This window comes from Rhincodon typus, chromosome 2 (assembly GCF_021869965.1).
Source record: "Rhincodon typus isolate 14 chromosome 2, sRhiTyp1.1, whole genome shotgun sequence".
Classification (NCBI taxonomy): Eukaryota; Metazoa; Chordata; class Chondrichthyes; order Orectolobiformes; family Rhincodontidae; genus Rhincodon; species Rhincodon typus.
Window position 1 is genome coordinate 71,317,813 of NC_063333.1, and position 24,026 is coordinate 71,341,838.

The 24,026-nt window shown below is 40.9% G+C and overlaps 1 protein-coding gene across 3 annotated transcripts in view; it reads right to left on the bottom strand.

Moving 5' to 3' along the window:
• sgce (sarcoglycan, epsilon) overlaps positions 1–14,133 on the bottom strand; it is a 53,320-nt gene extending 39,187 nt beyond the window's left edge. Inside the window, exon 1 of one of the 3 annotated variants that reach the window (XM_048607613.1) lies at positions 13,982–14,132. In XM_048607613.1, the coding sequence (XP_048463570.1) occupies positions 13,982–14,018 (37 nt within the window). In that variant the 5' untranslated portion in view covers positions 14,019–14,132. Of the gene's footprint in view, positions 1–13,981 lie in introns of all 3 variants that reach the window. The other 2 variants (XM_020530605.2, XM_048607619.1) reach the window with 2 other exon arrangements.
• Positions 14,134–24,026: the final 9,893 nt, after the last annotated feature.

Here is a 24,026-nt window from a genome sequence, read left to right on the forward strand (position 1 = left end):
CCAAATGCTGCCTCGTATCTTGGACTATCTAGCCAGGCAGCATCCTGGTAAATCTCCTCTGCACTGTCTAGTGTATTCCTCCTCTTACATATCATGTTTCAAATTAATCACATACTATACCCAAAAATGTTATTTTCTGAAATGAATCTAATTTATATTTGAATAAATTAATGCCGATTGTTTAATAGGGAGTCTGTTCTGTAGATCCACTACTTAATTAAATAAAGTTATCCACAGTGGCAAACATACCTTCCATCAAGTGCTGGCCATGTCATACTGTTATGAACAAGGTGTAACATGGTCTACATTCACTGGGGACTAGATAATCTTAAAAGCAGCAATCGTGCAAATTCTCAAGCATCTCTTTTTCAGGGTGCAGACACCCAATTTACTCCTCAATCCCTCCAATCCCACAATCACCCCATTTGCTTGCTTCTATATCCGTTCTTGTAGTGTAGTGGCTGGAACAGTACAAGAATTCTCTGAACAGATACACCAACCATTTATTAATTGGCGGAATGATCTCACCAGCATCAGTATACCCTGGTATAGCTTACAAACATTATTGCAATTCTGATGACATTGAATGTTGTACAGCCAGCACGATCCAGTCCAGCTCATTTCCAAGAGAATAAAACTATTATTAACACTGAGCTTGGAGTAATTCAAATTTTGACTCACTTAATTTTTTTTATTCTTTCATGGAATGAGGGTATCACTGACTAGGCAGCATTTATTGCCCATCCCTAATTGCCCAGAGTCAACCACATTGCTGTGGTTCTGGAGTCACATGTAGGCCAGACCAAGTAAGGATGGCAGTTTCCTTCCCTAAAGGACATTAGTGAACCAGATGGGTTTTTCTGACAATCAACAATGGATTCACGGTCATCATTAGATTCTTAATTCCAGATATTGTATTGAATTCAAATTCCACTATCTGCTGTGGCGGGATTTGAAGCCAGGTTCCTGGAATGTCATCTGGGTCTCTGGATTAACAGTCGAGAGATAATACCACTAGGCCATCGCCTCCCCCAGTCAGACACCAGATAATGCTTTCTTAATTATTATAAATGCTTATACATAGCTTCCTTCTAGTGTTATACTATCCCTGATGGAGATTTAATTCCTTTCCTTTTTCGGCCTTTTTTTTTGAAACTGCATAGACTTCTCTTCTTTTCCATTGATTGTGCACAATCTGGTTAGGATTAATAACAACTTCATATTCTAAGATAGAATGATTACTTTAAACTCCTTTTCTTGGAATGCTCCTGAATTACTCCATCAAAAGATCTGGAGCTTAATACATGCTTCTCCCTCCAATGTCTCCCAGCATGGAATGAAAATGAAAGTGACAGTCTGCAAAGTTCTCCCTAAGACCTGAGGAGAATACCCTCTGGGTAACTTCCTCTTATTTGTAATTATGGGTATTGTAGTTTTTGAAAAGTAATTGTTAACTCCAAACAAACATACAATTCCATATAATTTCAAGAACAAACATGCTGTAAACAATTCAACACAATACCAAAATAATTTATTTTATTAAGTCATTGCATTTGAATTTAAAAGCAACAAACACATTGTTGTACAGGTCAACGAACAATCACTCATTTTTCAACTCTTTACATCACAGAAGAAAGACATATTGCCATGGGACAAATTCTCTGCATTACATCCAAAAAAAAATCTTGCAGACTACAATTAATGCCTAGCTTTGTTAATGTATGTTCTAAAATATATATTTGTGGTGACAATTCAAATATTTCTATGGCTTTGATTGCAACCAGAAAGTTTTGGCAGTGTTAGAGCAGCAAGTTATTTTTGATAGCTTATCCAGCCTTTATGGGGCAAGAATCAGCAAAATAAACAGTGCATTGATCAATAGTGCCTGATATGTAGTGTGATCTGGTCAAGCCCCAACTGAGGTAACATTTCCTTTTCTGATCATGGCTGCATCTATTAACACCAGAACTGTACGGGCAGCAATCCGCACATTCAATCAGTGACCTTATACTCTGTAACAAGCCTCCATCTCATAGCATCAGAGATGATCACAACAGCACTGAGCATTAATGTTACAACCTCATTCCAGATAGCGAACTGAGGTTTCCATTCAAGCTCAGTTAATTCACGGCTCAGACTGTTATGCTAAGTCAGGACAGCCAAAAGAACACAGTACTGAATTCAACGAAGGCTGACATATTACAAAATGAATCCTTTTAAGTTGATCATGTCTCTTTTAACAAACAAAATAAATTATAGGCTCTTACCTAACTAGAGTCATTTCAGAAATCTTACTGAAATAAATTGAACTTCTCTTCAATAAAGATTCCAAGCTTTCAAATTTGAAGAGGGAAGGGACAATGGACCTATCTGACAAATTGCTCACGAGGAATGAGGTCAAGTATAGAATACTACAAATTAAAGCAAAAGTAATTTGGGACAGTTCAGTAAGCGGGGAGATCACTATATTTTCATAGCCATAAATGCAGCTGCAGGCAAAGTGCAAGCAGGATGTGTTTAGCAACTATTCTTGATGACGGTTGGTAATATCAGAGGTTGCAGTGTTGGAGGATAAATAGGCATGGGACAACCATTCAAGTGCTGGTGATTCAGTGCATTCCCTCATTCTCCCAAAACTCAAGTTTAGTTTCTGTCCAACCATTATTCTAAATGATACCTTGATACTTTAATCAAACTGCTTTATGCCTCATTGTATTCAAAGACCTATCAGCAGCACACTTAAGAATGCTACAGAAATTCCATCAGCAATGCTTCAGTCGCATCCTCCAGATTCAATGGGAGCACAGTTTAATATATGACATTACTTGTGCAATTCTCAATAGAGATCAGAACTAGATTGGACAAGATCTGATCGAAGAGGTTGAGGGATATTCTGCTCCTACGTCAGATGTTCCTTTATCCTTCATGAAGTCAGCACTCAGACACAGCTCCTGCAAAATCAACTTCAATGGTCCAGACATTCTCTCCAGACGGCTGAAAATTGCCTTCCCACCAGGTCCTATTCTCCTAATTCTCAAATAGCCAGCGTTCCAAGGGAGGCCAAAGAAAACACTTCAATGACAGTCTAAAACTCATTGAAGCATCGCAGCATTAATTCCAATGACCAAAAGGAGCTTGCAAACCCCCAAAGCATTCAAGACATTGTCAACTTCTCCACCAAGCTGCACATTTTGAACCCAACATCTTAATTTTGAGATGGAGTAGCAGTAGATAGGGAAAGAAAGTAAATCAAATCCTCGACTCCAAATCCCACTATTATGGGAAATCCTGCCTTATGTGTCCAAAGATCCAAGGGTTGAGAATCAACTATTCAGTCACATGGAGACCAAGGCAGATACTCAACATTATGAATATGTATGACTCTCGAACTGAGGGATAACCAAGATGATGGCATCTGTCAGTGTTTTCTGTTATGCTTAATAATAGTACCTGCTTCTAATGCCTCTGCTCTACTGTACAACTCAATGACTTGTCACCCTCCTGAAATTTCACACTTCCATTGTGTAGAAAGTCCAGTTAAACCACAGTAAAGGAATAACAGATGAGATGTCTACCTTATCCAGTTCTGAACAAAGGGAGGGCTATTGAAATTTATTATGCCAGAAATCATGTCAATAGCTCCACAATTACCTCCTATAACACACAGTAAGTTTTGATTTCTCTTGTCAAAACACCTTAAATAAAAAGCAAAATACTGCTGACGCTGGAAATCTGAGACAAAAGTAAAAAATACTAGAGAGACTCAGTAGGTCTGACAACATCTTGAAGAGAGAGAGAGAGTTGATGTTTCAAGTCAGATATGACTATTCTTCAAAACATTATGGAGGGTGGAAAATGGAAGGGGAAGCTAGGAAACATAACAACATGTACAGCTAAAAAGAAATTTTTATTGTCAAAAAGGTTGCAGATATAAAAACTTGACTGTTTCTGAAATGCATCACAGCATTTCACCAAAAAGAATTATTTTAAAGTTCAGTGACCATACAGAACATTAACATAGATTTATGTGGATACAAAGACCACAAGAAAACACAATTCACTCATTCATGGCAAGGGAGAGGAACCACCTGAAAATTGCCAACTATCTTATTTTAACAACGATTTACATGACATGATGTAGGAATCCCTACCATTGAGAGGGTATTGGATAAATAGACAAATTTATGAGAAAGGATATGATAACTAGGTAAACATAAAGTAATAATATGATTGGGCAGCATTATCATGGCTTTATAAAAAGGGAAATCATGTTCAGCTGTTGGAGTGTTTTTTGAGGATATTACTTGTACCATTGGTAAAGAAACAGCAGATGTGCTGTATTCAAATTTTTAGCTGGCTTTTGATAAAATCCCACACAAAACTTAGCAAAGAAAATTAGGGCAAATGAGATTGGGGGTTTGGGGCTTAAAGTTGGTGAACGGACAGAAAAGAGAGTAGGTATAGATGGATCATTCTTGAGACAGCAGACTTTACTATTGGAATACCGCAAGGATCTGTGCTGGGGCCACAGCTGTATACAATCTACATAATTGAGTTGGATGTGGGAACCAACCAAATGTAGTTTGCAAATTTGCTTATAACACAAAGTTAAGGAGGAATGCGAGAGGTGAGGAGCAGCCTCCAAGGGGACTTCAACAGGCTAAGAGAATAGGCAAGAACATGGCAGATGGAACATAATGTTTATAATTGTGACATTGTTCATTTTGGTAGGGAGAAAAGACAGAAAGAATATTTCTTAAAATGTTGAGAATATGAGAACGTGCTGATGTCCAAAGTGATCTGGATGACCTTGTTCATAAGTTTCTAAGAACTATGATACAGTTACAGGTAGGCAATTAGGAAAGTAAATGGTGCATTAGTCTTCATCACAAGGGAATCTGAATACCAAATAAAGATGCCTTACTGTAATCGTATAGAGTCTTGATGAGATGGTACCTGAAGTATTGTGTACAGTCTCGGTGTCGTATTGTCACTGATGGAGTGCAACAGAGCTCCATCAAATTAATCCCTGGGATGGCGGGAGTGATTGAGGAAACTGAGTCTGTATTCCCTAGAGTTTCAAAAATTGAGAGTTGATCTCATTTAAACTTATAAAATTCTTATAGGGTATGACAAGGTTGATATAGATAGGATATTTCCCTGGCTGGTATGTCTAGAACCAGGGAACATAGCCTCAAAATCAGGATAGGACAATTAAAACAGAGATGAGGAGAAATTTCTTCATTCAGAAGGTAGAGAGTTTTTGGAATTCTCTACCCAGAGGGCTGTGAAATCAGTAACCATGTTCAAGACAGAAATCAATACATTTCTGGATGCAAAGTTATCAAGGGCAATGGAGATGGTGCAGAGATGTGGTGTTAGGGTAGATAGTCCGCCATGATCTGTTTGAGTGGAACAGCAGGCTCAAGGGGCTGAATGGCCTACCTCCAAGTTTCTAATCCTCAGCACTAGCAATGTAATACACAAAAGGTACAAGTGTCTTTCATTAGGTCATGATAACAAGTTGTTTAAGCAACGAGCTGTTTTGCACCAATAATAAGTAATGAAACTGCCAAGAGATTTAACATCCTTCATCCACTACTATATAAATAACCACCACTCAGCCCTTCCTAGTCACCCTTCTGTACTATCTGACTTCTTAAATCTATTACTAGAGCCTCTGCATAAGAAGCAGAGTTGTTTAATTTACATCATTAATTAAATGTAATCTACTATATCAGAATACGTCATTTTGAAGGTCAGATTTTGACATCATACACCGTAGAGTTACCTATTACTGCAAATGCAAAACAATCATGAAAGGTTACAACAAGAAAGTCAATTCTTGCTATTATATGGAAACTCCCATCGTTACATGTAATACATTTGCTGATTTACCATGAACTACAGCAAGTGATCTGGAAATCTGAAATAAAAGTAGAAAGTCCTGGAGAAACCCAGCAAGTCAGGCAGCATCAGTGCAGACAGAAACAGAGTTAACAGTTTTTAACAGTATGAACCCAATGCACGAAACTTGTTAACTGTTTCTTTCTCCCATAGATGCTGCCTGGCCTGCTGGAGTTGCTCCAACACTTTGTTTTTTTTATCTCAAATACAGCCATCTAACCCCGAAAATTATCAAAATAAAATAATGCAGAAATGGGATAACATTCCTATCTCAGTTCAGGATCTGATTTGATAACTTTTATTTTTCAAACCAAAATCTGGTCTCTGTTGAATCTGGAATTAATCAAAAACAATGGCCTCCATGTTCTCAGCTTCATAAAAGACGACAGCACAGTGAGCTGTTAAGTGTATAATTTTGTAGGAACAACCAGTAAAACTAATTAATTAGCATAAATAAAGCTTAGTTTTGTATTGCTAGTTAGCCCAGTAGGAACTATGCAAGTTCTGACCAATTTCAATTTAAAGGCATTGATAACTTCCATATACTTCTCATACCAATGTGTACAAGGAGAATAGGGAGAGGGTGGCATGATGGTAATGTCACTGGACAAGAGCTTTAGCACTAGATATACAAGTTCACTGGAGCTGGTGGAATGCAAATTCAATTAATTAATATGGAATATAAAACTAGTGTTAGTAATAGAGTCATAAAGCTACCATTGATTATGGTTAAAACCCAACTGGTTCACGGATGCCCTTTAGGGCATGTTTAACTGGTCCATCCTTAACCAGTCCTAACTATGTGTAACTTCAGACTTATAGCACTAGCTGACTCTTAAATGCCCTCTACATTGGCCTCACGAACCATTCAGTTCAAGGGTAATTAAGTCAGAAGTCACAAGACACCAGATTATAATCCAACAGGTTTATTTGAATTCACAAGCTTTCAAAGTGCTGTTCCTTCATCAGGTGAAGTGGAGGGAAGTGCACAGGTACAGGAATTATAGGCAGAGAGATCATTGCAAGATAATTCTAGGTCATTAAGAGTGTCAAAAGATAGTACAAATGATGTGAGTGGAGAGTCGACAGGCTGAGTACAAGTCTTTGCAGGTGAGCAAGAGTTCAAACAGTGTGAGTAAAGCGTCAACAGCTGAATCACAAGTGAAGGGATGACCTATGAACTGGAATCATCTTGCCATTATCTCTCCACCTACATGTTCTGTGCCTGTACGCTTCCCTCCACTTCATCTGATGAACGGGCAGTGCTACAAAAGCTTGTGATTTCAAATAAACTTGTTGGCCTATAATCCAGTGTCGTGTGATTTCTGACTTCATCCACACTAGTCCAACACTGGCACCTCCACATCAAGGATAATTAGGGATGGATGAAAAAATGCTGCCCCTGACTTTGATGTCCACATCCCACAAAAAAAATGGAAATAGTGCTGGTAGTTATAACCCCATTTCATTTATGTAGGTTCATATGTTGTGGGAAGGCAACAGCCTAGTGGTATTATTGCTGGACTGTAAATCCAGAGACCCAGACAACGTTCTGGGGATCTGGGTTTGAATCTCGTCACAGCAGATGGTGGAATTTGAATTCAATCAAAATCTGGAATTAAGAATCTAATGATGCCCATGAACCCACTGTCAATTGTTGAAAAACCCATCTGGTTCACTAATGTCCTTTAGGGAAGGAAACTGCCATCCTTACCTGGTCTGACCTACATGTGACTCCAGACCCACAGCAATGTGGTCAAATCTTAACTGCCCTGTGGGTAATTAGAGATGGGCAATGGTCAGTGACACCATCACCCCCTGAATGAAGTTTTAAAAAAATGTAACTTTGCTTGCACAGAAAGTAAACACCAGCAACTAGCTGTGGTTTGTTTCTATATTATACTATCTTCTGTATACAGGGAGCACTTAGAAGTAGATGGCTTCATTTGAGATAAAAACAAAAAGTGTTGGAGAAACTCAGCAGGTCAAGCAGCATCTATAGAGAGAGAAACAGAGTTAACAAGTCCAATGCTGCTTCTTCATACTGTTAAAAACTGTTAACTGTGTTTCGGTCTCCACAGATGCTGCCTGACCTAATGCGTTTCTAAAGTACTTTCTATTTTTATTTCAGATCTCCAGTATCTGTACTATTTTGCTTTTATTTGGCTCTTTTTTTTAAAATTCACTCATGAAACATGGCATGACTGGCTGGCCAGCATTTATTGCCTGTCCTTTGTTGCCCTAAGAAGAAAGTGGTGGTGAGCTGCCTTCTTGAACCACTGCAGTCTATGTGGTGTAGGGAGATCCATAATGCCATCAGGGAGGGAATTCCTGGATTTTTGACCTGGCAATAGTGAAGGAATGGTGATATATTTCCAAGACAGGATGGTGAGTGTTTTGGAGGGGAACTTGCAGGTGGTGGGGTGCCCATGTATCTGCTGCCCGTGTCCTTCTAGATGGAAGTGGTCATAGGTTTGGAAGGTGCTGTATACTTAACTTTGGGGAATTGCTGCATCTTGTAGACAGTACGCACGGCTGCTACTGAGCGTCAGTGGTGGACAGAGTGGATGCTTGTGGATCAAGAGAGTTGTTGACTTGTCCCTTGTAGATGACAGACAGGCATTAAGGATTCAGGAAGTCAGTTACTGCCATTATATTCTTAGCCTCTGATCTGCTCTCATAGCCGCTATATTTATATGGCGAGTCCAATTGAGTTTCTGGTCAATAGTAACCCTAGGGTGTCGATATTGGGGAATTCAGTGATGGTAACACCATTAGATATCAAGGGTTGGATTGTCTCTTACTGGAGATGGTCATTACCCGGCATTTGTGCACCACAAATGTTACTAGCCACAATACACGCCAAGACTGGATATTGTCCAAATTTTGTTGTATTTGAATACGCTTCAGTACCTGAGGAGTTGTAAATGGCGCTGAACATTATGCAATCATCAGCAAACATCCCCACTTCTGACCTTATGAAGGAGGAAAGGTTATTGTTGAAGCAGCTGAAGACAGCTGGGCCTAGGACATTACCCTGAGGAACTCCTATAGTTTTGAACTTGAGATGAGATGTCTGACCTCCAACAACCAGAACCTATGTACGGATTCAAACTGCAAAGCTTCCTGTGTGTCAGGTATGACTCCATCCATGGAGAGTTTGCCCCCTGATTCCCATTGATTCCAGGTTTGCTCAGGCTCCTTAATGCCACACTCGATTAAATGCAACCTTGATGTCAAGGGCTGTCACCTCACCTCAGCATCTGAGGCACGTTATATCTCATGGACCCCAGAAATCTAAAATAATCACTATTTTAAACATAGGTAAAAAAGGTTTTCATGAAATGCATTTTACAGATCTGACCATGTGCTCTGGACTGAAACTGTTGTTCAGCACCTGACTGAAGTGCAGCAGCAGTGACTGTGGCATTCTGGGTACACGATCACACACAACAACACAGTCCCCATTTCATATTGGAACAATTCAACAATGTATAAAGTCCAAAATATTGCTTCAGTTGTTTAAAGCTACCAAATTTATTTCAAATACCTGTCAGCCTTTCAGCTAGAGTTGCATGGATAACTGTAGGGTGCTATCTTAGCTCAATGAGATACAGAGCAGACAAAGTACATTTTCAAAATTTAGAGGATTTAAAAGGTGCTGTGCCAACACTGCAGCCAAAAAAAAAGTTATTTTCAGGAAATTGTACTTTTCTCATGGTCATCCAGTCACTATGCTTTGTACATGTTTCAAATCGCAAGGCACATCAAGGGGCAGAACTCCTTAGCACCAACAACTCATTGCAGAATTTCAGCCTCTGGTTAACTTGCCAATTCAAAATGGAATACTCACCTCCAAGAAAGCTACTCCCACAGGATACAACACCAGCACTGCAGTAACCATTTTAAATAGGGCAGCAGAGCTGCCAGCATGGAAATGGCAAGAAAGCTGGAAGATCCAATCAGGGAGCCTATTTAAATAAAATTTGGAGGTTAAATGAGAACATCAGCACAGTTTTGAAGTACATGCATTACGAAAATGCAGGCACATTAAACAGGCTCACTATTCTAAGTAGCCAATTTTGCAGCCAAAACGCCACACCAGCAAGACTCCACACCATCAGTGAAAACTCAGAAAATCAGCTCTAGCGTGCATTTACAAAATTTCTCTCCAAGTTCACAGATTCTGATTTAAAATCACAGAATAAGGAGCAAAGAAGGAAACAAATCATGTCAGTGCCAGTTCTTCAAAGAAGCTAACTTCCAGCTCTCTTCTTCATTTAGATCTCTGTACAACACTTTAAGGCTGACCCCAGAGTTTCAAAGCACTGGTTGCTAAAAATTTGTTGAGTAATATTTAAACCCAGTGAATCACTGGGTTTCAAGAGTGTTTTGCCTTCCACAATTTGATCATTTGTAAAATTTAACCATTAAAACCCATTTGAGGCAGTTAAGTCATTTGAAAACAAAAGCCCACACTGCTGCAAACAACCCGCACAATCTGATATAAGCCACAATTTGTAAGAGTAGCCTCAATTTTTTGAATAAAGTTGCATTAATATCAAGCCTTTAACATCCTTAGGATGTTCCAAGTTACTTTACAGACAATGAATTCCTTTGAAGTCCAATCACTGCTTTATTATGGGGAAATACAGTATAATTTATACATAGTTACATCTCGAGTACTGTTTTAAATCAATGAAGGCTAAAATTAAAGCAACTATAATATTTTTACTCCTACCTATAAAATTCTATTCCCATCTAAATGATTTCCCTTTGGAATGAAGATCATTTTAATTGGAGATGCTCTTGTTAGACCTATACACAGACTAATGCAGTGAAATGTAATACCAATCAAATTTTGACAGACATGAACCTCATTTAAAATATATTACACAATAAAAATAAATGCTTGCAATTAATAAATTAAATTGGGTTAATGTTTAGATAAATCTATGTTATCAGACTGTCACTGTTTTTAGCACTTTGCTTCTGAAAATAGTTATTGAGAAACAAGGGTGACAACTTAAAACACAAACATTACAACAAAACTAAAGTACAAAAATATTAAAGACAAAATATTTTAGACCAACACTGACAAACCTCCCACAAAGTACATGTTGGGCTTATTGCTGGACTCACCCTCCATCATCTCAGCAGTCCTACTCCAGCTAATGCGGTAACTGTTGATTCCATTATTCGCCCATTTATTTAATTCAGTGCCATCTGCACAGTTTACTAAACAGGCTTTTCAAAACAAAATGACATTAAAATATTATATGGAGCACTTTGCTAAAATATCAACAAATGGCTACAGTGATGAATGGAGAATGCAGTTCATGAACTAGATGCATTCAGCCCCTCCCTCCCCCCTGCGATGCCTTTGACTTTAAAAAATACGCACACAAACATTGCACACAGATTAAATTTTGTGCACAACCAGAAACAACCACAGCCATTAAATCTGGTAAATATGATCCCAGAAGCCAATGCTCCATTCTGCTCCCTTAATTACATTAAAACAGGAGTTATACTTCATCAATGAAAACCTGATTAGAATTTCTCAGATTAAGCAACATGTACAATGCCAGCAGCATCAACATCAGTGCCAGTTTATCTTGGGTATCCATTAGATTAAGGAAGGGAATGCTGAAGGAAATATTGTTGAATTTCTTAAAATTTACTTAAATTAGAGGATAACTAATCTAACGCTTTCAGGGACTGAGAACATCAATGGCACTGCCTAACTGCAAAGCCTGGCAGAACAGAATGATAAGTGCCACAGCAGTAGTCCTGATCATGCAGGCCATTGACATAAAACCTGATTAATCCAGGCTACAAACACTGAAAAAGATAACGCCCGAAACACCCCCAGAGGCTACATTTTCAACTCCTCATGGGATTATACATTTGTATATTGCAAACAAACATGTGGGGCAATTAAGACCAGTGGGAAGTGTGGCAGAAGATTCTGCACCTCCTGCAGTTTGTGTATCAGACTGCAAAGGGAGGGTCACAACTCTTGCCCCTCCTCCCCAGTACTAAATACCCCAAAATAAACTCCTGTGGGACAGACCTATTGTTACCAATGCTCACTCCCTTCTGTCTTTAAACCCTCTTTGAATGTTGACAGCTAACACCAATTCCTTAGCAAATTAAGCCAATTCTAAATGACAAAAGCAAGCAAAAATCAAAAGCTATTTGCAACCCAACAAATAAATTCAGCGTTCTAATCCCTCCTCCTCCAATGTTTTTAAATTTTTGTCTGCTTTCTGCTGTAGCTCATTGTATGCCTCTTGCAGAATCATCCTGCTCTGCTTAGCTTCTCCACAAGCTAAGAAGCATATATATAATCATTTTATTCAAATGTTTTATTAGAGATTTAACTTTGATTGCCATGTTCCTGCTTATCAAATGCTGAATGACTTTGAATGTTTTTCCTGCACAGATAACAGTCAAGTATTTACTGAACCAACTATATATCACAATACACATGCTGGACATTCTCTACCATGACCGTCGAACACAGCTGAGTATCCAAGTTTATTGCAGTTAATACTGTCCTTTCTTTAAAAAAGTGACTAACCTATCCAGTTCTATTTATGTTTAATGGTTTGAATATTTAAATAGATTGTTTTTGCCAAACCTTAAAGTAAAAATGTATTAATTACTTACAAATCAGACTGATGCATAATTTGATATTTTAAAGAAATGTTATTAGCCAGTGAACTGAAGAAATTGCAACAAACCACAACTGTCGTTTATCATTAGCAAAGAATCGATATCATAATGACATTTTGAAAAGACATGAGAATTTATAACTGTTAATCCCATTTTAAATTTATGTCCAAAAATACATCCATTTGTTCTGTCCATGAAAGTGGAAATTTATATGATCAAAACATAAGGATTGTAAACAATATTATCAATTAGCAAAATCACAACAGGTGCCAAGTACATATATAAACTGAATTATTAATACTTTGAACCTTGAGTCAATGATACAAATACTGCATTCAGTAACGACTATCTATAAAGCACTTTTAACCCTGTCAAACAGCGCAAAGCAGTTCACAGGTGTGTTTACAAACAAAATTTGACACTAAGCCACATAAAGAAACATTAAGGTTGACAACCAAAAGCTTGGTCAAAGAAGTAGGTTTGAAAAAAGGATTTTAAAAGAAGGAAAGAGAAATGGAAAGCTTTCAGGAAGTAATTCCAGCATTCAAGGTCTTGGTAGCTGAAGGCATAGCCACTAACAATAAAATTATTAAAATCAGGGATGCTTAAGAGGTCAAGGTTAGAGAGCACTTACAAAAATAGGAGCTTTGCATTTGAGAGCATTGAAAATAAGGATGAGAATTGTAAAAATCGAGGCGTTGCTTAAGCAATAGACTGTGAATGTAAGCAAACACAGATAATGGGTAAACATGACTTAGGACAAGGACAGGAAAGGTGTAAATCTTTGGAGGGTCTGTGAAACCAGTCAAAAGTGCACTAGAATCGTCAAGTCCAGAGATAACGAAAATGCGAATGAGGATTTCAACAGACAATTGCAAACTGAAACAAGGCTAATATAGTAATGTTAAAGGTGGAAACAGGCAGTCACGGCGATGGTATGAATCTGTTCCACAACCCATAGGATTGTTTACATTAGCTCCTTTCAAAATAAACATAAATAATGAATTGAGGTGAGGCAACAAACAAATTGTACTGAGAAGTTTTGGTCAATTAATACTCCTAACACCTACCAAAATACGCAATTTTAGGGAGTAAAAGTCGTTTTTTTCTAAAAAAAAATGGGAAAAGGAGCAGCGGAAGACTAAAGCGAGAGTCGTTTCTATGCGGTTGCTATGGGACTGTTTCGATCAGTGTTTACTGTGGTGTGGTGTGGAATGTGGTGTAACGGTGACTGAAGAAGCGACACACCCACACCAACATTTTTTATATACTTCATATAACGCGAGGCCAGGCTGAGCCTCAACACACACAGAAACAACACCCTTTTGCAGAGGGACAATTGAGTTCAGGTCTAATGAGATCGCTGCTGCAGAGACTCAAACGTCAAACTCACCGGAGAGCAAAGAGATACAGACAGCACTGGTCCCCATGGTATCGGAACACGGCCCGGATCTACAGCATCAGCAATGGAACGATCCCCACGAATGGAATGTGGCCCGGAGCATCGCCCCGCTTGGCATTATGGGAATAACATAGCCATTGGTCTAGAACAGAAGATGGAATTGCAGATGGAGCGCTTATAGAGGAGAGACGGAAACGAAACCAAGAGGCAGAAAGGAATGGTGCAGGCAAGGGAGCCGGTTTGCAATCTTCACAAATTGGGAGTACAGGAAGAGATTATGCAGCATGAAATGGGAGAACAACTGAAGAAAATACAGCGTAGAGAGGGGCTACAGAGATTGAGAGCTCAGAATGTGGGGAAAGGTTACAAAGAATGAGAACGTGGAAGAGGGATCACAGAGGATACCAGTAAATGTAATTCAACAAACATTGTTCAAGTGCATAAATGGTGATTATTTGGACAATGAATGTCAGTAAACTGTGCAAGTGTACGAGCCATCGCATCTTGACTTTGCCCTTTTACAGTGGCAATTTTAACTCCCCAGCATCGAAGAATTGATTTAGCTTAAGCACATCACTTCTGCTCTTGGAATAATTAACATCCTGACGTTAATGCTGTTATGAATAGGAATAAAAGGGTTTAGTTACTTTAATCAAAAATAATAGAATATATTTGTGAATATGTTTGCCTCATTTTGTTTGCTATCTGTTGATTTACATCCGAAATACAGAATCTATTTAAAGTTTTAAAAACTGCCTTTTAGATTTCTGGGATAACAAGGTGTAGAGCTGGATGAACACAGCAGGCCAAGCAGCATCATAGGAGCAGGAAGGCTGATGTTTCGGGCCCAGACCCTTCTTCAGAAATGGGGGAGGGGAAGGGGGTTCTGAAATAAATAGGGAGAGAAGGGGAGGCGGATAGAAGATGGATAGAGGAGAAGATAGGTGGAGAGGAGACAGACAGGTCCAAGAAGCAGGGATGGAGACAGTAAAGGTGAGTGTAGGTGGGGAGGTAGGGAGGGGATAGGTCAGTCCAGGGAGGACAGACAGGTGAAGTGGGTGGGATGAGGCTAGTAGTTAAAAGATGGGGGTGGGGCTTGAGGTGGGAGGAGGGGATAGGTGGGAGGAAGGACAGGTTAGGGAGGCAGGGACAAGCTTGGCTGGTTTTGGGATGCGGTAGGGGGAGGGGAGATTTTGAAGCTTGTGAAGTCCACATTGATACTATTGGGCTGCAGAGTTCCCAAGCGGAATATGAGTTGCTGTTGCTGCAACCTTCGGGTAGCATCGTTGTGGCACTGCAGGAGTCCCAGGATGGACATGTCGTCTGAGGAATGCGAGGGGGAGTTGAAATGGTTCGCGACTGGGAGGTGCAGTTGTTTAGTGCGAACCGAGCGTAGGTGTTCTGCAAAGCGGTCCCCAAGCCTCCGCTTGGTTTCCCCGATGTAGAGGAGGCCACAACAGGAACAGCGGATGCAGTATACCACATTAGCAGATGTGCAGCTGAACATCTGCTTGATGTGGAAAGTCTTCTTGGGGCCTGGGATGGGGGTGAGGGGGGAGGTGTGGGAGCAGGTGTAGGGGCAGTTGTAGCACTTCCTGCAGTTGCAGGGAAAAGGGCCGGGTGTGGTGGGGCTGGAGGAGAGTGTGGAGCGGACAAGGGAGTCACGGAGAGAGTGGTCCCTCCGGAAAGCAGATAAGGGTGGGAAGGGAAAAATGTCTTTGGTGGTGGGGTTGGATTGCAGATGGCGGAAGTGTTGGAGGATGATGCGTTGGATCCGGAGGTTGGTGAGGTGGTACGTGAGGACGAGGGGGATTCTGTTTTGGTTGTTATTGCGGGGAGGGGGTGTGAGGGATGAGTTGCGGGAAATGCGGGAGACACGGTCGAGGGTGTTCTCGACCACTGAGGGGGAGAAGTTGCGGTCCTTGAAAAACGAGGACATCTGAGATGTACGGGAGTGGAATGCCTCATCCTGGGAGCAGATGCGGTGGAGGCGAAGGAATTGGGAATAGGGGATGACATTTTTGCAGGAAGGTGGGTGGTAGGAGGTGTATTCTAGGTAGCTGTGGGAGTCGGTGGGCTTGAAATGGATATCGGTTTCTGGGCGGTTGCCAGAAATGGAAACAGAGAGGTCCAGGAAGAAGAGAGAGCTATTAGAGATGGTCCAGGTGAACTTAAGGTTGGGGTGGAAGGTGTTGGTGAAGTGGATGAACTGTTCGAGCTCCTCGTGGGAGCACGAGGTGGCGCAGATACAGTCATCAATGTAACGGAGGAAGAGGTGGGATTTAGGTCCAGTGTAGGTACGGAAGAGGGATTGTTCCACGTAAACTACAAAGAGGCAGGCATAGCTTGGGCCCATGCAGGTACCCATGGCCACCCCCTTTGTCTGTAGGAAGTGGGAGGAATTGAAAGTGAAGTTGTTGAGGATGAGGACGAGTTCGGCTAAGCGGATGAGGGTGTCAGTGGAAGGGGACTGGTCGGGCCTGTGGGACAGGAAGAAGCGGAGGGCCTTTAGGCCATCTGTATGGGGAATGCAGGTGTATAGGGACTGGACGTCCATGGTAAAGATGAGGTGTTGGGGACCGGGGAATTGGAAGTTCTGGAGGAGGTGGAGAGCGTGGGTGGTATCACGGACGTAGGTAGGGAGTTCCTGGACCAAAGGGGAGAAAATGGAGTCGAGATAGGTGGAGATAAGTTCAGTGGGGCAGGAGCAGGCGGAGACAATGGGTCGACCAGGGCAGTCAGGTTTGTGGATTTTGGGATGGAGATAGAAGCGGGCGGTGCGGGGTTGGGGAACGATGAGGTTGGAGGCTGTGGGTGGGAGGTCACCTGAGGTGATGAGGTTGTGGATGGTTTGGGAGATGATGGTTTGGTGGTCGGGGGTGGGGTCATGATCAAGGGGTCAGCAGGAGGAGGTGTTGGAGAGCTGGCGCCTGGCCTCGGTGATGTAGAGGTCAGTGCGCCATACTACGACTGCGCCTCCCTTGTCCACGGGTTTTATGGTGAGGCTGGGATTGGAGCGGAGGGTTGCACGTTCTGCGGGGGGACCTGTTTGTCGCTGCGAGTTTTGTTGCATACAGTCTGGAGAGAGGCATTACCTAAAGTTCAACAATATTGTGAGATTTCATCCATTTATAGATGACTGATGATTGCTTTTTAAATTTGTGTAGTCAGACATTCAAATATAGAGGAACTTCCAGGTGCTCTTTTCAGGAATAGTATTGAGGGAGAGCTACACTATTGGAGGTGACGTCTTTCAGACGAAACATTAAACCAAGCTGACTGATCCCCAGCGGATGTAAAAGACGCTATACCTTTACATTGAAGAAGAGCAGGGGAGTCATCAGCAATGGACTCTGAAAAAAATTACCAGTAATTGATAAAATGTTGCATAAAATTGTATCAACTTGAATACTAGTTTATTAGATAACCACCTAGCGCGGGGTTTTTATGCGAAGAACATCACTCGAGATCACTGGACTTTAGTTGTAAGTCTCAGAAGAAGGCTGATCCCAGCATGGTTCAGGAAGACTGTGTGATAAAGGCTTGTGTTATCATTTGGACCAAAAAATGAATTTTAAAGTAGAGGTGATTTTCTATGAATTTAAAGTTTTCAACAAAGATCAGAAAATCATTGCTTTAACAGAGTTCAGACAGCTTTTCCAAAGAAGCATGTGACTTAGCTTAAATGACCCGATCGACTAAACTGGGGGAATTGATTGCTGAATGTTTACAAGGTTAAGTTTTTATGACTTACACAGAAACAGATGGCCAGGAGGCATGAGTAGGTTGAGTTCAGAAGAAAAAGAGGTCCTAATAAAAGAGCAAGTTTTTCTTTCAGTTTGTAGATACCTCTGGGCTATGAGAATTTGAAGTTTCCTAGCTGTCCGAACTGAAAAGAAGTCCAAATCATCAGTTGGAAAGAAGCTTCTACACCATCTGAAGTAGAATCAATTGAGTAAGAAACTTAAAATTGAAATAGAAGTGTCACTTAAGTGACTGTGAAGGATATTGCTGGTAAAGCGTCAAATCTTTTTTGATGTTTATATTAAGATCTTTTTTAAAGTATCTTGTACATTTTTGTGTAATAAATTTGTGTGTGTGCTTTTGTTGCTAAAGAATATTGACAGCAATATGTGAACATGCTTAGTGACTGACCACCACAATAACCAAACAAGAATAATGAAACTTCTGATCTATCAAACCAAGTTGCACTGAGATCTGTGTTGTCCAGTATTACTATCAGGTCGGATCATAACAGTTCTTCCAACAGTACAGCTCAATCTTTACCCTGTACTGGTACGAGTGTCCCAAACATCAAAATCAGTTTCTTCCATACCAATCTTTAGGCCACACTTTCAACTCTCTAATCTTGTGTACCTGAAGCCAACCTGATAATGGCTCATACAGTAATCTATCGAATACTAGCAGTAGGTTCAGCTGTTTTAAGTTTAGCCCCTAGCAGCTCAGAGTCCCTGGGCAGAAATTCTTTCTTAGTCTTATCCATGTCAGTGGTACCCACAACTGGATTCTCCTTCCTACTCCGATTGCTATCCATCCCTGAGGAGATGCCTTTAATTCTGGCATCAGGCAGATGGGCTCATGCCCTTGGCTGCAAACAACTGTACTCATCCCCTAACTATACAGTCTTCCAGTACAATCACACATCTTTTGAATGGTCCCATTCAATGGCTGTTTCCCTCATAGTGCTGTGGTCAGTTTGCTCAACCTTCCTCTGGTCCCCACACTCATCCACACACAATTACAAGAACATTGAGCCTATTGCACATTATAGGATTTGAGGCTTGTCTAATGCTAATGTCTAAGTTCCCATACTGTCTCACTCTGTGTGCAACAGCTCTCTGTAGATGTAATTCACCAAGTGCCACTCCACACATCCCACATGCTTACTCAGCCCTGCACGCTCTTCCCTTTAATATGACAATGCAATTATCTCCTGAATGTCTCAATTAAACCTGTTTCACCACGTTCTCAGGCAGTGCATTCCAAATCCTAATGATTTGCTGCATGAAAAGGCTTTGCCTCAAATTGCCGTTATATATTTTGCTTTTGTACCTCTCCTTCATACGCAAAGTTTCCTATTAGAAAATTTAGTACAGCTGGTTTTATCTTATTTCTTAAGAGTGGAAATGGGAACTGTCTCCTCAGTTCTGAGGAAGGGTGACTGGATCCGAAATGCTAACCCTGATTTCTCTCCACAGATGCTGCCAGACTTGCAGAGCTTTTCCAGCAATTTCTGATTTCCAGCATTCGCAGTTCTTTCTGTTTTTATTTAGAACTGTTTCTTAGCTTGGAAAGCAAAGAACATTTTGAAAAACAGGCTTGTTAAGGATACTCGAATTGGTGTAGCATTGACTCTGGGGTGACAGTGGACATGAAATGTAATTGCCAAATAGTTCAGCTGAGATTCTGTACAATGAGCATTCTGAAGATAGTATACCCATTGAGTAGTATGTCAATAATTGCTCCTTATGGGAACAATAAAAAGTGAGTGAAGTAAAGTTAGACACTGACCTTGCTAGCTTAAATCAAATGTGAAAGTGTTAAGAAATCCCTAAATTTAGGTGGGTGGATACATATCATCAATATTTTGATTATTTTACAAAAAGAAATGCCCGTACAAAAATATGGGAGGGATTGTAGAGGAGCGGCCTCACAATGTAATGCCTCGTCCAGAATATGGAGCTTTTGATTTAATTTTGCTTGTATAGATTAAACCTAAATTTCATTTTAAAAGCAAGATGGGAGTCTGCTGTTTGCGTATTAATTGTAAACATTCGGCCCTTTAACTGAGCTCCCCTTAAATAGAAACATAGTGTTAAATTTCCCAGTGCTGTATAATGTTGGCAATGGTGAGTCAATTGGGAAAATATTGTGAGATCAGAAAAATAAGATTCTCAACGTTGAGAAGATAAGTCTGATTTTCTGCCCAACGTTTGACAGCATGACAAGAATCTCGCTAGTGAGCGGCAAAAAGCATATTTACATCTCATTTTTATTCAGTTTGCTATTTTCCCATGCAGTGGAGAGAAACTAGATAGCGACAATTCCTAACATCAAAGTCAGAGCTCCAGCTTGCTGTTTGCTCCCTTAGGCCTCCATCTTGACCAGCAGTCCCCAATATCTCAAGGTATGCTACATGGTCAGCAATTGCCCACATCCCCTGTCCACAAAAGTTGGTAGCCTCACCAGATTGTCATAGCACATGTCAGACCCATTTAAAATACAGTAATCCACTTCAGTACAACACTTTAAAGCACATACACATCTTGCAATACAGAGCTGCAGCCAGACTACTTTGCATGCAGGGGAAGGCATCCATCCCATGGATTGGAGCAGGGTGCATGTCAAAGCGCTTGGCTTGCTTCTTTTTAGCACTCATTCACTATGCAGCTCTTTAGATGCTCACAGTATCTCTTCTTTGTCTTGCCATTTTGTGCTTCACCACATCACTCAGAACCTATAGGCTCACAATACTTCTTGCATTGCCTTTTTAGTGCAGACACAAAGCTAGACAGCTTGTCATGATTGTTAGCAGTTATCCGTTAAGGAATAGACGTTGCTCTATGGCACTGTGCTATATCAATGACTCACTTGCAATATGTGGTAGCAGCTTACACAGCAAATGCATTAAATGAGCATCAACTAAATGGTCATGTTTCAAGTTTTAAATGAATTAGTCCACAGTCAAGTCACTGACACAATAAGTTACAGGCATTGGCATTATCAATCCTGGGATTGGAAATAGTCATTCAGGCACTTGGGCTGATCAGATTCAGGGAATCCATATCAGTATAGTTAGGGGAGTGGGCCACAATTAGTCCTGCAGGTCAAATGCAACCAGTCCAGAGATTAGCAGTCAGTCAGGGAGCTGAACAGAGATCTATAAAGAGTCTGGTCATTCATCAGTCAGAACTGTCTTTCAAGTCAGTCAGAAAGGTATGTGATGGTTAACCAAGGGGGTCTGTTCACTGAAATACAATGGTTATCAGGGGCCAGTGCTGTGGTAGGGTGCTAGGGAAGTGTGTTGTGTGGATTAGAGGCAGCATGCTGCAATGCAGAGAGGTATTAATTGTGAAGGGGAGACAATAGAACAGGAGAGGGCATGGGATACTGCACAAGAGGAGGTCATTGATAGTCACCACCATCCTGGCTTTGATGAGAATCATTACATAATTATGTTTATCATGAATAAGCTATGTGTCTGGGGCTCAGGGGGAATGTGGCCAGATGACCATTTAAATAAAGGAGTTGGGCGCAAGTATAGGGCAGATCAAAGTAAATGAGGATGGTGGGGGGGGCAGGGTGGGGGGGAGGGGGATGGTGGGCGAGGTAGAAAGGAAGACTCTAGTTCGTAGAAAGGGGTCACCCAGCTTGAGAGGCTGAGCCTGAGACTCACTCTGAAGTATTATCTGTGTTAACTTCCATCCTCTTCTAAATCATGTGTGCAATCAAAGTGAAAAGTAGCTACCACCAAACTCAAGAGTGGGTGAAGTCAGTGTTTCCTTCATCTGTGGAGAGCAGGTCCTCTTTTATGTGTTGTGAGGCTGTCGAGGGTGGCATTGGCATTTCACAAATACACATAATATGAGTGAAAACACCTGTGATCATATCATTCAAGTAATCTTGAACACATCATTTACCATTACAAATTAGTAGCTGTGAAGCACAAGTAATATCATGCAAGCTGTAAAGCTGTTGCCACAGTCACAATCACCTTCCATGGTTCCATTGCCTGCAGAAGGTGCAGGAGCTACTCACTTCACAACTTGGACAACAGTACCATCCTATGTGGAATGCTGCCTTTCTTGGGTACCCTAGGAGTGAGGCTAGAGGTTCTCATTATTGCTGTCATTTATTTATGTCACCAAAAGACTTGAGCAGTATATGTCTGTGTCAGGTCATGTAGCAGCATCCCAGCGGCCTCCTTGTCAGATAAAATCCATGTCCCAGTGTTTGGTGACAGCTGTTAAAATATTATTGGGGCGTGCAGCAACTGCTGAATGATCACATTACTGAGGAGCTGCTTTGTTTCTGATATTGCTTCACAGAACCTTATTGGAATGGTCTCCAACAGATCCAGGTACGGAAGCTGTGGTCATCTCCTTAACCAGTATACTAAGAGCGTTCACACAAATGTATGAGCAGCACATGCATCTGGAAGCCTAGGACTAGCGTCAATGCAATAGATGTGTGCAGTATACTCCTTATGCAGAATTTACAGCTAAAGGTGACTTCAGAATATGGTGAAAATACAGGATAGCCACAATCGCCTATCTTCCAGGGGATGCCATGCAGATGAGGTAGAAGCAGTGCCTCTTTACTCTGTTTAGGCATATTCGTCCAAACACTATGTCACAATGCCCAGCAAATGTGCAATACTGCAACTTCTTCCATGTGGGACAAAAAGGAGCATCCTCTACGTTATGCTGCTATTCAGGTCTGGGGGCTATACCATTACTATCCAGACAAAAGACACCATTTAATCCTTTGATTCTCTGCTCTGGATAACTGGAAGGCTCACATTGCTTTGTGTCCTGGTTTCTTTTAAGACAGAGTTTGAACGAGACATTCCGAGCTGGCTACTAAAGATCACTTGAATTAACAGCCTGGGAGGCCTTGGGTATTTTTAATGCAGCTTGACTGGGTGTGGGTGTGGCCAGCTCTCTCAGATCAGGATTTTTGGGTTTTGGTTTTTCAGTAACACCAGAAGTTATTGGGGTTGCAACAGAGTCGGAAGCTTCAGTGAATGTCTCTTGGCTGCTACTCACTCTGACTTTTCTCTTGATATTTTCTCCCCTCCTGGATTGGAGAACTGCATGTAAGAATTTGTACCTGAATTTTCCTTTTTTTGCCAAGGAGTGTGTTTATGGGATGTTGCGATATTAGAACAGTTAATTGGTAACAGTTAATGTACCTATTATTCTGTTACATTTTCCAATAGAGTTGTTATTCTAAATTCCTCTTTTTTTTTATTGTAATTTAACTATAGTGTTTAAATAAATTGTGTTTTGCTTAACATCGAGTAGTTTGACAGTCACTTCACAACTGAAACAGACACTTCACATTTGCCTTTAAAAATAAGAAAAATTAGGGACAAGGCTACCTTCTTAAAATATTTTGAGGGTGTCCGGTCTGTTCCATAACACATTCATGGAACTGAGTTGCGTGAAGTCATCTTTCACTGACTATAAACTGCGGTCAGTATCCCGTGTGTAATCCATACTGCAAGTGCAGATTACCACTTTGAGCATTTTATGCTTTTTCTGTGTTTTTTTGTAACAAACTGTTGGAAGTGATTACACTATTTGATGTTCCCTCATTCAATCACGACAACATTTCATGCTCATATGGATGCTATGGAAAGACAAGGTTAGAACAACAATAGCTAAAGCGATGGGGGAATGGGTCAATGCATATATCCAGACAACACTGAGGCAGCTGAATGCTCACATGCCACAGACAGCGCTGAACAAATGACATTGTTTATTGTCTATTTCCTAAGTGGCTCTGATAAAACTTGTTGCCGCTCCTGTGTGGCTTGTGCAATTGAATGAAGTTATAAAAGGCCAACACAAATGCTTTCCTCTCTGGGTTGAAGGTATTGTTCTGTCTGAAGAACATCTTCATGGTCTTTCTTGGCACAATGCTGCAGCTCCCACAGATCATCATCATCTGGTTGGTCTCCAGCAGGTCACTGAGAGTCTTCAACCTGGCACTTTTGTCCCTCTGGCTGCTGCAGATATGAGGCAATGATGCACTTACTGGAATTTGTTCCCAATCCTAACCTAGCTAAAGCAGCCACCAAAGTACCAGTACCTGACCAGGTGACAGCCTTGCCAGTGCTTCCTCAGAAGGATCTGTGGATTGTTCCTCGGAAGTTTGTTCCTCGGAAGTGGAGGTGGAGATGAGTTGCAAAAAAGGGGTTAAGGTTCAGGTGTGTTAAGAGTACGTTCACAATGGGAGAGCAGTGAAACACTTCACAATGAATTTTACTTGTTTGGTGGAACGTGAATGT